At 34.0% G+C, this 15439-nt stretch overlaps 1 protein-coding gene across 4 annotated transcripts in view; it reads left to right on the top strand.

The window, feature by feature from the left end:
- Window positions 1–15439, top strand: part of MYBL1 (MYB proto-oncogene like 1) — a 32229-nt gene continuing 16790 nt past the window's right edge. For all 4 annotated transcript variants that reach the window (XR_010378473.1, XM_010988139.3, XM_010988068.3 and 1 more), the window contains exons 1-6: window positions 1–224; window positions 8322–8427; window positions 8751–8822; window positions 10243–10335; window positions 12030–12250; window positions 13814–13988. Coding sequence is in view for 3 of the 4 variants with exons in the window: in XM_010988139.3 (XP_010986441.1) it covers window positions 205–224; window positions 8322–8427; window positions 8751–8822; window positions 10243–10335; window positions 12030–12250; window positions 13814–13988 (687 nt within the window). In the remaining variant the exon portion in view is untranslated. The remainder of the gene's footprint in view (window positions 225–8321; window positions 8428–8750; window positions 8823–10242; window positions 10336–12029; window positions 12251–13813; window positions 13989–15439) is intronic.

The following is a 15439-nucleotide window of genomic DNA, read 5'->3' as shown; positions in this document are numbered from 1 at the left end:
AAGAGCGGCGCTGCGAGCCGGGGCGGTCGCGGTCTGCCCCTCCGTCCCTCCGTCCTGCCCTGCCGGGGACGTGCGTTCCGCACTCGGCAGCCTCGGAGAGGGAGCGAGGGAAGCGGCGGGAGGGTCGGGGAGGAGCATTCTCCTGAGGCTGGAGGAGGCTGAGCTGCGTCCCCGCCCAGCCCGCGCCTATGCGGTACTTGAAGGATGGCGAAGAGGTCGCGCAGGTGGGTGACATCCCTTTCGCCGAGGCCTGTCGGCCCCGTCTCTACTCTGAGTCTTTCCTTTCCCGCTGCTTCCCCGCCAGGCCCTCCCGCGCCGGGGCCGAGGTTTCCCTTCCCGCTGCTCCACGGCCGCTTCGGCCCTCTGGCCGGAGCGCAGCCGTGACTGGAGAGAGGGGACCAGTGTATTTAAGACCCAGAAAGTGAGTAACAAACGCCCAGGTGGGTCCTTTGAGTCGATTCCCCCCACAGCGCATATCCAGGCACCCAGTTTCTCATAGCCGCTTCTCGGTGGAAGTTTCTTGGCAGGTAAGTCCGTGCGCTTTCAGGGAATTCGCTTCGCGGATGAAAGTGGTAGTGTCCTGCCTGGACGACCAGAAAACGGTGTCCAGAGGGTCCCGTTTCCCCAGAATTACGGGACCGGTTAAAAATAGGAGTTCTGAGATCAACCTGGGTGGGGACCCTCCCCCCCCGCCATCTTTGCTACCTTGAAAGGTATGGAAATCCTCTAAGGAATAGCTGAGGAGAGAGGACCCTTTTACTGTTTTTTTGTAATTACGCAACCCATGTTCTCAAACTTATGTATATGTATATATTTAAATATCTTCTGCTGAGAGGGTGTCACACTGTTACCACCAGTAGCTTTATCTTAAAATAAAACAATGTGTTTGATTCACTTAACATGATGGGCTCTGAGTGGACCTAAGTGTCACACACAGATAGGGCACGTTTTTTGTTGGAAAAGCTTGCTAGGGTGAATTGATGCATCTCATTTTTATTTATATGCCAGTACGGTAGCTGCTCCAAAATTGTGTGTAGTAATCACTTAGATGACAAGAAACTAGAGTGTCTTTTGTCAGTATTATTAAATAAGCCTGAAAAAGATGTTTGACAGGATTTCCGAATGATTGGATTTATCTAGATCCAAACCTCAAAAGTCTTAACTAGAAGTGTACTTCCCAAGTTGAAATTTAGTGCTTGATTCATTCACTGCAAATTTCTGTTAAAAATTAGCAATAACTACACATATTTGTTGCTTTATTCATTTATTAAGCGTCTTCTGTATGTAAGATATTTTTGCACAAATCAGCATAGAATATAATTAAGTCCTAGTTAGATTTGTATCAACCACAGAGTAGATCAGACTCTTGAGGTGGAACAAATGTACACACACCCGCACATGCGCACCTCTCTAGAAGAGAGTTTTCAGCCTTGGCATTATTAAGATTTTGGGTCAGATTTGTATTTGTATTGTGAGGGGTAGGGGCAGGTGCCATCCTGTGCTTTGTAGGATGTCTGGCAGCATCCCTAGCCACCAGGTGGATGGCAGTAACACCCCACTTCCCCCAGGTGTGACAGTCAAAAACGTCTCCAGACATTACCAAATGGGCAAAATCACCCAGGTGAGACTCACTGCTCTGGAACGTCAAGGGCCCAATTAACTTCTCAGTCTTCAGAAAAGATAGCTATTAAAAGCTCCTGTAACTATAATTACAGAGGTACTGGTTTAGACTTTTTCTTTTGAATTTTTAAATATACTTTCATTAAGCAAGGTGTCAAGTCAGAATGTCAACTCAATAACAGAAGTTTGTTTATATTCAGTGTGTGGCATTATCTACTTACCAATACTGTCAATCTTATTTGAAGAAGTTTCTTGGCCAATGCTGTCATAAGCAGTTAATTATGGTTAGACATGGATGCTTGAATGTCAGAACCCTGCCTTCTCCTAGCTGGCTTTCTGTCTGTTCATGATTTGTGTATGCTTCATAATAATGGGCTAAGAAAGAAGAAATGATTTAATGATTAATTTGCCTGAGTAAGTTAATGATTAATTTGCCTGGATAAGTTATTTTGTTTTATTGACAATACTGTGAGCTTTGAGATCTAAACATTAATTGTACTGTTGCCTTTTATTCCTGTCAGCTGTATAAATTAATTGAAGTGTATTATGGAATGGTTGAAAGAGTCTGGAGTAATTAAATGTGGTGGAGTGAAGCCATACTCCCTATGGGAGTATACAGCTAGAGGATGTGGTGAGAAATTATCTCTGGTGTATTTCTTAGGGTCTTCACATCTGAATGTGTTTTGTGCTTTAAATTATATTTCTTGTGTATGTAAATATGACTTATTTGTCTTAGAAAATAATAGACTGAAATATTTTGAAGGATGAATAATTATTTATTTAGCAAACTCTAGTCTCATGCCTTTGGCTAAATATCTTAATAATAAATATGAACCTCATTTATAGTTGAGTGAGAAAGGACATGATTCAGTCACTTTAAGATCACCACTATACAACCATTGAAGTGTTGAATTGAAAACTATACTTTGCTATATAGAAGTTTTGCATAAGACTACAAGCATAAATCCTGTAATATACCTTTCCTATATAATCTGAAAAAAAAAAAAGGAATAAAAAACTGTTACCTCAGGTTGAAACTAATGAAGGATGTTAGCTCTTGTGATCTTTGTTTAAGGTATCTGTAGTATCTCTGGTCTATATTTACATAAAGGAAAAGGTGTATTTAGTGTTGCAACTTTAAATAGTTTTAGATCCCACTGGGTGTTTTAATGACATAATTTACAGGCAGTACTAAAATTGATATATCTGTTATTAACATGTATTTGATTTCTAAGCATATTTATGTATTAAATAATTAATTTTAGGTTTTAAAATCCAGTTCCACCCTTAAAAATAAACTTTAAAAAACGTCATTTAGAAGTTAGAAGGCATATGTAAGTAGTAACAGATTCAGGTGCTTGCACTTGTGATGAATGGTGACTGCACTAAACTGGAATGATAAAAGCCAACTCTTGAAAGATGTTTTTCAGTGAGATATGTGTGCGCATTGGAAGCAGTTTTACTGTGTTGTTTCTAGCAAGACAGGTGTTGTAGGTAAAAGAATACTGGAATAGGAGAACTGATTTTTAAATCAGCTTTGTCTTTAACTAGCAATATTGTTTTGGGAAAGCAAGTAAAAGCTATATCCCAGTTTTCTGTCTGTTAATATAAGGAGTTTGGATTTTTTGGTCTGTAAGGTGACTTCTAGCTTTAATATAGTTCCTATTTTGAACTCTTGTAGTCATCTTTCCTTGTTTAAAAATATACACACACTAATGGAATAAATAGAAATGTTTTTGCATTGTTTTTGTTTATGGATATCTGGGTAGAACTCCCCTCAGTATTTATTTCGTTATTGCTATTAATGGTCAAATGAGATCAATTTGTTTTACTGTAATGATGTTAGTTTGCAGTCCAAATTTGGAAATAAAATATTCATGTATGCAATACATCCTATTAACCACTGGGTGGCCTGATTTCACTTTATTAAGTCAAACTAGTAAATTTTCATACCTTGTATTTGATTGAACTTAGAAAAGCAGTTATCCTGTCAAGACATAATAAAGATGTATTTTTTGATTATGATAAAAAATTCAGACTTGGTGCAGTTTGATTTAAAACACCAAGTTGAAGTGATTTTATTACAGCAAATTTTATAGAATTACTGATATTTCTCTAATTTCAAGCCAGTAGTTTCTTTTCAAATAAATTTTTTTTTAATTTCAAATTCTTCATTTGGCTACCTTACTTTACTCTTTTTATGTGGAATAATTGGTGTACTTTAAAATTGAAGTTCTTTTGAATGTTTTGTATTAGTATCACCAAGTGTGAATAGTTTGTGTATTATTTCAAAGGGAAAGTTATGACTAGCACATCCTATTAGCTTACACCCCAGTGTAGAATAACTCTTAACCATTTTCCTGGCCTAGTGAGTCATATTATTTGTGTGTGTGTGTGCATGTGTGCTTCATTTTGCTGTTTCATAATCACCCTAATCACTTGTTCAGTCATAATCTACAAAAGCCTTTCCGTTGAATATAGCACTTAGGTTATGTATTGGGCAGTTATAGAATAAATATTTTCTTTGACTTAAAAAATAAAGCTGACAGAATGATTCTGGAAACCAAGTCTTGGATGGAGATTCAGAGACCAAATTCTTCTACTTTTGCTTTGTGGCTGGAGAAATAATTTCATCTATTTTTACTGTCTTCTAGATTAGTCACCCCAGGCTAGAAATGGTTTATCTATTTAGGCAGTAGAAAGTTGATTTTATTTAACTATTAGATATTACCAGCACTGATTGCTACAATACAGAAATACTAAAAGATATAAAAAGCAGAAAAATAAATAAAGCAAAATTTTTAAAAAATGAAGCAAATAAAACAATTTGTTTTGATGGTGTCCAGCCATTATTAAGCAATGGGACTTTTTCATTGTTAAACGGTGAAAGTAGAATATTGGTGAAGTTATTTGTGGAATTTCATCTCTTCCCCCTTTTCTTGGCAAATTGGAGGCATTCTTAGGCATCTTGATGTAGTAGCTAGTGATAAGTTTCTGAGCTCTTCTTCTATCATACTTCTATGAAAGTTTTATCATCCTTTCAACAATTACTTAAATAAAATAGAAATAATGCTAAAACTAAGAAGTAGCTAGGTAGATAGATTCTAGGAAAGTCCCAGTGGTAGAGAGATGGATTCTAAGAATTCTGCTTTAATCCTCCCTCACACTAAACCACTCAAAAAACCCAGCTTCCTGAACATGATGACCATGTTGATGCAAAACAGAGAATGAAACTTCTTGTAGAAATAGAAATTTCTCACAAGTCAAGTTTGTGGTTAAAAAATAAGGCAGACTTTTAAAGTTAAGATGAACACGTTTTCAGGAAGATTACCCCTTGGAAACTAGTCTTTTGGACTCATATCCTTAACTTAAAATATTTTGATAAGAACCTTAAGGTGAATTTTTGTACAAATATGATGTAGATATTTTTGTGAATACTCAAAAGATTTATATGGGTGAATCCCCAAATTAAAAGTTGTTTTCAAATAACCTCATTTTTAAAGCAGTCTCAAGTATGCTGTTGTGGAAGCTGTTGGGATCTGAGGGGAGGGAAGAAAAGAGGGGAACCTGTAAAAGCACGACTGAGGACTGTTTGGGATGGCAGAAAGTGATAATGTTGCTGGGAACAGTTGTAGGAAAGATTAGGCAATATTAGTAAACGACTCAAAAAACCCCTTCTGTATTGAATATCTTTTTGTTTTTTTCAGCAGTTTATGCTTCTTAAAATTCTACCACTTGGAGGTGCATTTGGATTTTGAAAGTCCTTATTAAACAAATGGGAATGCCTTTCACCTCCTTAGAAGTATTTTCATTTGTTAAAAAAAATGTTTCCTTTATCATAGCCACTAGAGATCAGCTGTATTGAGGGAGGTGGAAGTTTTGATTAGGAAGGAGTGAAGTAATTTTGGAATGCAGAATACTTGGAGGAGGTGAAAGAGTAAGAAAGATCATTCATTAATTTTACAAGTGTTTGAGTGGCAGGTACTGTGCTGATGCAGAGAGGTGAATGTGTTAGACATGGTCTTTGCACTCCTGAGCTTACCATTTGGTTGGGAAGGTTGGCAAGTCACTAGCATTAAGAAGAATGGGTAGGTGCCGTGAGTGTGTACAGTGGACAGCAAGCTTCAGCATGGTGTTTTATCTCATTAACTAGCCTTAGAAATTTATGAAGTCATTGGATCCTGAACCATCCCCAGTTTAACAATTTAATCTTGACTAATCATTGGTATTTCTGATAGCTGAAGATGGCTGCAAATAACAGGTATTTCTTTAATTAAACCTGTGCTTTTATTTTCAGCATAGTTTAACAAAACAAGTATATATGGAAGTAACTGGCAGATTATTGTTACAAATAGACATGGACCATAGTGGGGAAAGCACTGGAATACTGAAGTGCGTTGAACTAAAGAAGCAGACAGATATCAAAGATGGGGGAGTGGTGGATTTTGATGTCTTATTTGGTCGGATAAGAATAATTTTGGTCCAATGGAATTGACAAATCAAGAGAAATTAGAAGTTCCTGCAAAGGATCTGTAAACAGATCCAAGCCTTCATTTTCCATAATGTCTGGTACTTAGAAAGTTTAAATAAATATTAGCTCATGTTATTTTCAGATGTTGATAACTTTATTCAGTCCTCTGACTATTCAGAATCCTCTAATTCAGTTTATCACAAAGGCCTGCTTTCTCCTCTGGGGCTTTGTGCTCTCTCATGGCTTTAACTGTTCTCTGTATGCTGGTGATGTGCCCAGTTGTCTTCTAGATCTGCTTCACCCAAAAGGAGAGTCACTAGCCAGCCACATGTGGCTATTGAACTCTTGAAATGTGGCTAGTCTGAGTTACTGTGTACTTTTTATTTTATTTTTATTTTTTATTTATTTAAAAAATTCTACTGGTTAGCTCTGTGGCTAGGAAGACAGTGTGTTGTTCCTGGATTTGTTCTCTCAACTTCGTCTTTTTCTTATTCTTTTTCTCTTTTGCCTTTGGCATGCTCCTCCCTCCTGGGCAATGCCACACCAGATTTTGAAGACTTAAGTAAGACAAAAGGAATGTAAAAAAAAAATTGTGATTATGTTGATTATGTGTTGAAATGGTAATTTAAAAATATATTGGGTTAAATATTATTTATTGTTGAAATTAATTTCACCTGTTCCTGTTTTTGAAAATGTGGCTGCTAAGAAATTACATATGTGGCTTGCATGATATTTCTGTTGGACAGTGCTGTTCTGGGTATATCCACCTGTATATTTCTCAGGTGCCTTGAAATCAGTCCATGCTGCTTACTCTCCGCAGTCCCTTCTCCCTCCCAACGTTATGTTTCTCCTTCTATTCCTTATCTCAGTGGATAGCTCTGTTTATGCTCCCAAAGTCAGAAATTTTGGAGTCATCCTTGATTCCTCCTCCCATGTCTCATATCCAGCAGTTGCAAATTCCTTTTGTTTCTGCCTTTTTCATATCACTCAGTTTTATATGCTGCTTTTTATTGCCACTATCATGACCCTAGTTGATTTATTCTTTCACGGTTTCTTGATTTTTGTCACATTTAGATCTCTTCTCCTCAAGGATATAAAAAATAGGATTCTACTCTATTATAGTACTATTGTGTTTTCATTTTTAAAATGTAAAATATTTGCTTCATCTGAATTTTTTTATTTTAAAGTAGAACTTGAGCTTCATTTTTTAAAATGGCGACCCAGTATCTTACCCTTTATTGAAAATTTCCTCTTTACCCCACTGATTGATCTGTTACTATTATGATTTACCAAATTCCTATACGGGTTTTGTTTTTTTTCCTGAATGTTCTGTTCCATTGATTTGAGTATCTGCTCGTGTGCGAGTACCATTTTGTTTTATTTATTGTTTCTCTACAGTATATTTTGATATTGGATAGTGCTAATTCTCCTATTATTATTTTTTGGAACTTTTTTTGGCTGTTGCTGCTTATTTATTTTTCCACATGAACTATAGAATCAGCTTGTCTCAGTTCCTCTGGAAATCTATTTGTATTTTTATTTGTTTAGTCTAAATTTATGAATTAATTTAAGGAGAATGGACATCTATAATATTGTTTTCCTATCCAAGAATGTGATCTAAATGTTTTTCCATTTGTTGTTCTGTGTCTCACAATAATCTTTTGTTGCTTACTATATCTTGATCTTGTATATTCAAATTATCTATACATATTTTAACTTTTTTTGTTGGTGGTGTTGTAAATGGCTTATTTCTTACATTATATCTTTGACATGTTTTGTAATTTACCAATACCATTGCCAGGCCTTAATAATTTCATACTTGGGTTATTGTGAAAGATTGCTAATTGGCCTTCCTTCTTCCATCTGTGCATAATCCTGCTAGTGATTTTTCTGAAACACAGGACATCAGTCTTTCACTCCCTTGCTTAAATTCCTTTAACTCTTTAGGTTAAAGGTCAAATAAAGAACAAAGGTCAGACTTCTTTGCATGACATAAAGGTTATCGCTTGGCCCCTGGTGGCATATCTAGCTTCATCCCTCTTGTGTCATTAAGAACTATAGCTTCTCTCCATTGTCTGACTCTTAATTTTTTTATACTTTGAATAATCTCATTAGATATATGTCTGCTAGTCTGAGTGGCTTCTTCAGTCATAACTGTGTATACAGACTCAGTGATTGAATTCACAAATTTAAATAAAATTCTTGATTTCACAATTGTGGTTTTTTTCAGTGAGGATGAGGATGATGACCTTCAATACGCTGATCATGATTATGAAGTACCGCAACAAAAAGGGTTGAAGAAACTCTGGAACAGAGTAAAATGGACAAGAGACGAGGTACTTATGTGATAAGGTTTACTAATTTCATACTTGTATTTATTGATTAATAATATATATTAAAGATATTTAAAAGCAAAACATGAGGAAAGTTATCCATCAGCTAACCTGCACATTATTTTTCTTTAACCAGACATGAATAGTGGGTTGATGTTGAGACTGACAGAAACAGTTTAGTAGATGGGAGAACTTGTTATTTTAATGGCTTCAGTCCTTCTGAAAATGGCCACCAGATATGATATGAAGAATTAAAGAGTTATCCATATTTAGGGATGGGGAATAGGGAGGGAGAAAGCTTTCTAATTTTATACCTGTTTTAATAGGATGATAAGTTAAAGAAGTTGGTTGAACAACATGGAACAGATGATTGGACTCTAATTGCTAGTCATCTTCAAGTAAGTGAAACATTATCTTATATTGCTAATGTGAATGATTTATGCCATGGAGTTAAATTTGCTGTTTTTTAAAAATGTGTCTGCATTATTTTAGATTTAGGTTTCCTTCCTAAAAACATCTCTTTCGTTCTGATCTTCCTATAGTCTGATTTTCTGTTAATTAGTTTATCCAGGGATCTAAAAGTTTACTAATTTAAAACAAAAATGATACTAAATTTGGGTAGGGCTTTATAAATATTTGCTAATAAGTGTTAAAACATTTTGAGAGAAGTTAAATATATTGAAATATTTTGGTAGCTAATCAGTAAAATCAAAAAAAGCTGTGTTGCTGTGAGAACTAGAAGTAATGTATAGGATGTTTGGCACAGTTCCTGAAATTTAGAAGGTATTCAGTAAATGGAAGCTAAATTAGAACGATTATTTACGTTAGCTCTATCAGTTTAACATCAGTGGTATAACAGCAAATGAAGTGAACAGGGAAGTGGTACAAGGACATACAGGAACAGCCTGATTATTTTGAAAAATTGATAATCTCAAAATGGATCAGCGTTTAGGTACAGAAGCCATAAATGAAGGAGCTCTGAATAAAAGTAAGTCTACTAGGCACAAGGACAGAGACACTGGTAAACGAAGTATTTGAATCTATCCCTTTATATGCCTCTAAACTATCTGTAATACGTATATGAACTAATAGCTTTGTAAATCACTAATGAAAAGTTAAGTGTTATTACTATTATCCTTGTAACACGTAGGAGTTACTAGGCCATGAATTGACTAAAATTAGGCTACATTTATTAATCATTTTTGGAATTTGAGATGTTTCTACATAAGGTTTCATCCTGGGAAATTCATTTTCCTTTTGAACTTCAAACCTAAGTAATTTAACTGGTATGTAATGCACATCTTTCTAGGTATATTTAATTTTTTCTTGACAACTTGGAGGTCATCATTTATAAACATCCTTTAAATACTATGCAGTAGTCTAGTAATACTTTTCAGGGTTTTTTAAAATTATGTAGAGCTATATACTGCTATATTATATGAATCTAGACTGATGTGCTGTTTAAGTTCGTATGTCTGCTTTGCATAGTTGTCTGTTTGCTCCCTTTTATTCATCAGTCATTACTTTATGGCAGTATCTGTTATACCTTTGCTTTTTCCTGTGTTATAAGGCATGGTGTAGAGATACATGATTTAATTTCAAATATATATTGTTTTTATTTATAGTCTAAGCATTGCTTACAACTTTAATTAAAAATGAATTGGAACACAGGCATGTGAAATAAATACTACATTTTTAAAGAATGCTGTTGAATGCATTATTCTTGAAAACTTTCTTAAGGTTGTGAGACGTAAGTTTGGGCTGACTTGCTTTCTGGAAGGCAGTTGTTCAATAACAAAATCTTCTAAATTCTTTCAGAATCGTTCTGATTTCCAGTGCCAGCATCGATGGCAGAAAGTTTTAAATCCAGAATTGATAAAGGGTCCCTGGACAAAAGAAGAAGATCAGAGGGTAACATGTTCATATTCTTTATTTTCACTGTGTAGATGGACTAGCTTTTTTCTCCCTAATACATTGTTTTTTATCATATAAACACATGTTTAAATCACTTTGATTTGTTCTCTGAATGCTGCTTGCATAAGAATTGGAATTTGAGTATCTTGAGATGTAGTTTTTTTGGAATTGAGTCAAACCAAGTAATATATATAGCCTTTACTGTCTGAGAGTTTGGTTTGCAGAAGGAAAATACTATTAGCTTAATCACCTTGTTTAGAGATTAGGTTAGCAACATTTAGGGTATAGTTTCTTGTTGAAAATTGACTTAGCATTTTAAAAACAGAATTTAATTTTATTCTTATTTTATCTAATAATGTGATATGTAAGGAAGTCATTCTTAACTTTCCCTCTTGACCTATAATGAGCCCCCAAATAAGACAGATACCAGAGCATCAAATTTCCAAAGTGCTGGGTGATTCAGAAACCAAGGTTATTCTTTGTGTTATGAAAGTCTGAGAATGGGAGAATTGCTGTCCTCTGCTAAGAACTGTCCTTTAGTTCATGCTCTTTATGGCATAAATGTTGTTAATGTAGTTGGGAAATTAGAACACTCTTACTGCTACTCAAAGCAAAGAAAAAAAGTTGTTTCACGAGGCTCAGACTGATCTGATTTACTCAGTGGCAAATGATAAGTTTTAAAATGTGTGGTCTGTATCCTTTCAGCTTGAGAAAGGAAAAAATGAAAAAGACAGTAACTGTAGATCCTTCCTGCTTCCAAAATGAATTATTTGGCTTTCAGCTGAAGCTTTTTTAAACAAAGATGTAAGGGCAGAAAATGCTCAAGTCTCAACCTTTCTACTGTTATTTCAAATTAATTTTGTATGAAACAATTTAATTTACAAGTCACTTTTATTAACATCATGTATTTTGGATAAGTTTGGGATCAATTTTTTTTTTTTTTTTTTTGCTATTACACAGATACAAAATTGTATTTAATAACATGAGCATTTTCTTTTTAAACCTTGGAGAGTAATTACCTTATTTTTTCGGTACACAAGATCGCACGGGGCATTGGCATAACTCATTGTGAAATATCTTATGCTTTCATGGTAATACACTACAAATTTTAATATAATACATATTTATTGAGTACCTTGGTATCAAGTTTTGAACTTGTCAAATGCTGAAGCAGTATTTATTAGTAAATTTTTTTTTTAAGTTACAGTTGTGGTTTGGATTTAATGCATCAAAAATAGTATACTTGAGTTATGTTTTAAAGTTCTGTCAATGCAGTGCTTTTTAAAAGTTGTTTTATGATTATGTGTTAGTTTCAGATGTACAACATATTGTAGACTTACATTTCGCAATATATACAATAAGTCTAGTTAATATGCGTCCCCGTACATACTTACAAATTTTTTTTCTTATGATGAGAACTTTTAAGATCTACTCTTCTACGTCTATCAAAATTCATCAAATTGTACATCTGAAATATGTGTAGTTTACAGGAATTATAGCACAATAAAGGTGTTTAAAAAATAAATAAACTCTATGGTGCTAAACAAACAAAAATCTACTCCCTAAGTAACTTTCAAATGTGCAGTACAGTATTATTAGCCATAGTCACTATGCTGTACATTACATCCCCATGCCATATTTATTTTTAAAAAGGTTATGCTTTTTTTAAACATTGTTTTTCTATTTCTTAGGTTATTGAATTAGTTCAGAAATATGGGCCAAAAAGATGGTCTTTAATTGCAAAACATTTAAAAGGAAGAATAGGCAAGCAGTGTAGAGAAAGATGGCATAATCATCTGAATCCTGAAGTAAAGAAGTCTTCCTGGACAGAAGAGGAGGACAGGATTATCTATGAGGCACATAAGCGGTTGGGAAATCGTTGGGCAGAAATTGCCAAATTACTTCCCGGAAGGTACTTATAAATATATATACATTTTTCTGTATTTAATCTTGATCTTTATTATGTTACTATTAGATATATTTGTAAGTGCCCCCATGACTTTTATTTTATTTATAATTAAAATTTAGACTGCATAATACAAGCAACCCTTTGCAATATTTGTAATAAGGGATAGAATTATTTTTACTGAAATATTTTATAGCAGTAATTTGTGCAATAAAATGATGGACCTTTAGATTATATGAACATTTAATGCACTCCCAAAATCGTGTTTACATATCGGTTCCATTTGAAGCAACCTTCTTTGCACAACAAATTCAGTTGGAGTGAAATCACAGTTGAAAAGATTTCTTTCGTATTGGATTCTATACATAAGACCGGAGAATAAATACACTGGCAGCAATAAAATGCGATGAAAGTGCAGTAGAGAAAATTTAATTCTTAATTAATTATGATATGACTCAGATCATGGGAGTAGTGTATATATACACATGTGGCTAAAATATAGAACTTCCCTCAGGGGCAGTGACATGCTAAGTACAATGTGCACTGCAGTGAGTCAGATGTTTCCTAACAGTCTGCAGTGCAGTAGACCAACAGGTTTGGGAAAATCCATACCTCAGCTAGAAGGTATGCAGTTGTTTTTTATTATTGCAATCTCTGTGTAGTATTTCACAATTTATAAAATGCTTTTGCATGTATTTTAAAAATATTTTTTCTTTATGTGCTTGTGAAATATGCAGAACAAACATTGCTATCTTTGTGTTATAGATAAGAAAATTAAAGCATAGTGTTAAGTTTTTCATCCAAGTTACTCAACCTGGTCTAGGAACTTTTGATGTTTTCAATCTTATGCATCTTTTTAACTGACCATAGAACCTAGTTTAGTGCTTAGCAGGATGTAGGTTCTCAGTAAATGTGCATTGTTTTGAAATTTATGCTGTAAGTAGCTATAGGTTGAAGATTTACATTTTACAAGGTGAACTTCGGTAACAGGCGAGCCAGTGAATTTCTTCCATAGGTATTTTGTTGTAAGAAGTGAAAAAGAATACTGGGATTCTGGAATTTGTGGTTTGCTTTTTATGACCATGTTTGATCCTGGCTTTAAGGCTTCTGTCCTTGCTATGCCCTTTATCTGGAATGCTCTTTTTTTCTCTCCTTATATGGCTGGTTCATTCTCATCATTCAGATCTTAGCTTCACTGTCACCTTACAGAGGACTTCCTAGACCACCTAATCAAAATTACCCCAGTTACTCACTTTTCTTATCCTACTTTAAATGATCTGCATTGGACTATTTTTCTTATAATTTATTTTTGTCTTCTTTTCTCCTTCCCTGCTGCCACACTTCCAGTGAGAATGTAAACCCCATGAAAGCAGGGACTTTGTTTTATTCACTGCTATAGCTCCAGTGTTTAGAGCTGTGTGTGACACACATACAGTTTATTTTTTGAGTTAAAAAGTATCTAATTTCACCAGTTGTTAAAATGTATTTTAAGTACCTTGTATACTTTATACAGTGTTAAAATGTATGGAATCCTCTGTTTCTTTTTAAACATACACTTTCATTTCTTAGGACTGATAATTCTATCAAAAACCATTGGAATTCTACTATGCGAAGAAAAGTGGAGCAGGAGGGCTACTTACAAGATGGAATAAAATCAGAACGATCTTCATCTAAACTTCAACACAAACCTTGTGCGGCTATGGACCATTTGCAAACCCAGAATCAGTTTTACATACCTGTTCAGGCACATATTTTTAATACTTTTATTATTTAAAAAATTACTTTACTTGCTGTATGGGAAGATGTTTAATTTCTTAATAGGACAAATACAACATATATTAAGGGAAATAGACATGTCAATTTCCAAACCAAAAAAATATGCCATAACTAGCTGATGAAGCATTAGTGGAAGTTTATCTCTACTTGTTTTGATTGATAAATATTTGGGGGAACAAACGTATTAAAATACTTCCTTTTATATATAATTTTTACATTATCTGGTTAAGAAACTTAGTATGTGTATTTCCTAATACCATCATTGAATTTTCATGATTCAAAGCTAATGGTCATTTGTGCTTTAATATCTATTGTAGTTTCTTTTTAAAGAATATTTTGTGTAATTGTAGTATTGCTTATCTCTAAGAGGTAAGTGTATATAAAATGGTTTAAAGGAGAAAATAGTCAGAAATCATTCAAGCCATCCTTTTGAGGACTGTGGTAAATAATTGGTTTTTTGATGGCATTCAGTCTTGCTTTTCCCTTATCACTCAACTGACTGAGTGACTTCAGCCTTTGTTTAGATAGGTTAATTGAAGATTACCCATGTTCATCATAGGGCAGGCTTTATTTTCCTTATATTTTCCTACCTGGAAGAAATTAGTTTAGGAGTTTTCATAAGATTTGTTTTACATTTTCCTGTCTGCTTGTCTGTCATGCCATTTTTCATGTTAAACAGTTCTTGATTCTTGTCACATAAAATGTAAAGATGAGGTCAGGATTTAATAGTGTCTACCGAAAGATAAAATTTGGCTAGGTATTAAAAATCTGTGCTTAGTATGCCTCAGATTTTATTTTATTCCATTAAATGGACATTATATTTTTTTAGATATAATTTTAAAAGAACCACTTAAAAAAACTGGTGACATCTTAATTTACAAATAGGAAAACATATGAAGACAGGAGTTATCTGCTGGTACTCAGTTGTACCTTAAAGTTTTTATTGTCTGTTTCTTTACGTTTTTCTTTAGAGTCCTAGATTTCAGCAGCATATACTGAAACATTCTGCTTCTATCTTAGAAAGATTATCATTTAAATTTATTTTTTTTAACTCATAGGAAGATAATTTTTAAAATCATTTGGGGCCAATGGAGTGTTTAACACTCTCAGTCAAAATATATTGGAAAGTAAAAAAATATGTATACATATATATAGGAAGTAAGGATCTTTCTTGTGCTTTAAGAATTATTTACCTTTTAATAATTCTTGAAAGGTTTATGTGTTCATAGTTTAGTTCATTTAAACTGCTAAAAAGATAGTTCTAATTTTCACTTGAAAAAATGGATTTGGTTTGAAATACTGTCACAGATTTAAATGAAACATTTGAGAAAGATAAGTTTCTGATTCGTTGGAAGGTGAGCAATAACTGATATTATCAAGTGTTGTGAAAATTAAGTTCTGTGTTAGAAGTTATGTATA

The sequence above is a fragment of the Camelus dromedarius genome, chromosome 30 (assembly GCF_036321535.1).
Source record: "Camelus dromedarius isolate mCamDro1 chromosome 30, mCamDro1.pat, whole genome shotgun sequence".
Classification (NCBI taxonomy): Eukaryota; Metazoa; Chordata; class Mammalia; order Artiodactyla; family Camelidae; genus Camelus; species Camelus dromedarius.
The sequence above is the reverse complement of the archived record's forward strand: the minus strand, read 5'-3'. Positions and strand labels throughout refer to the sequence as shown.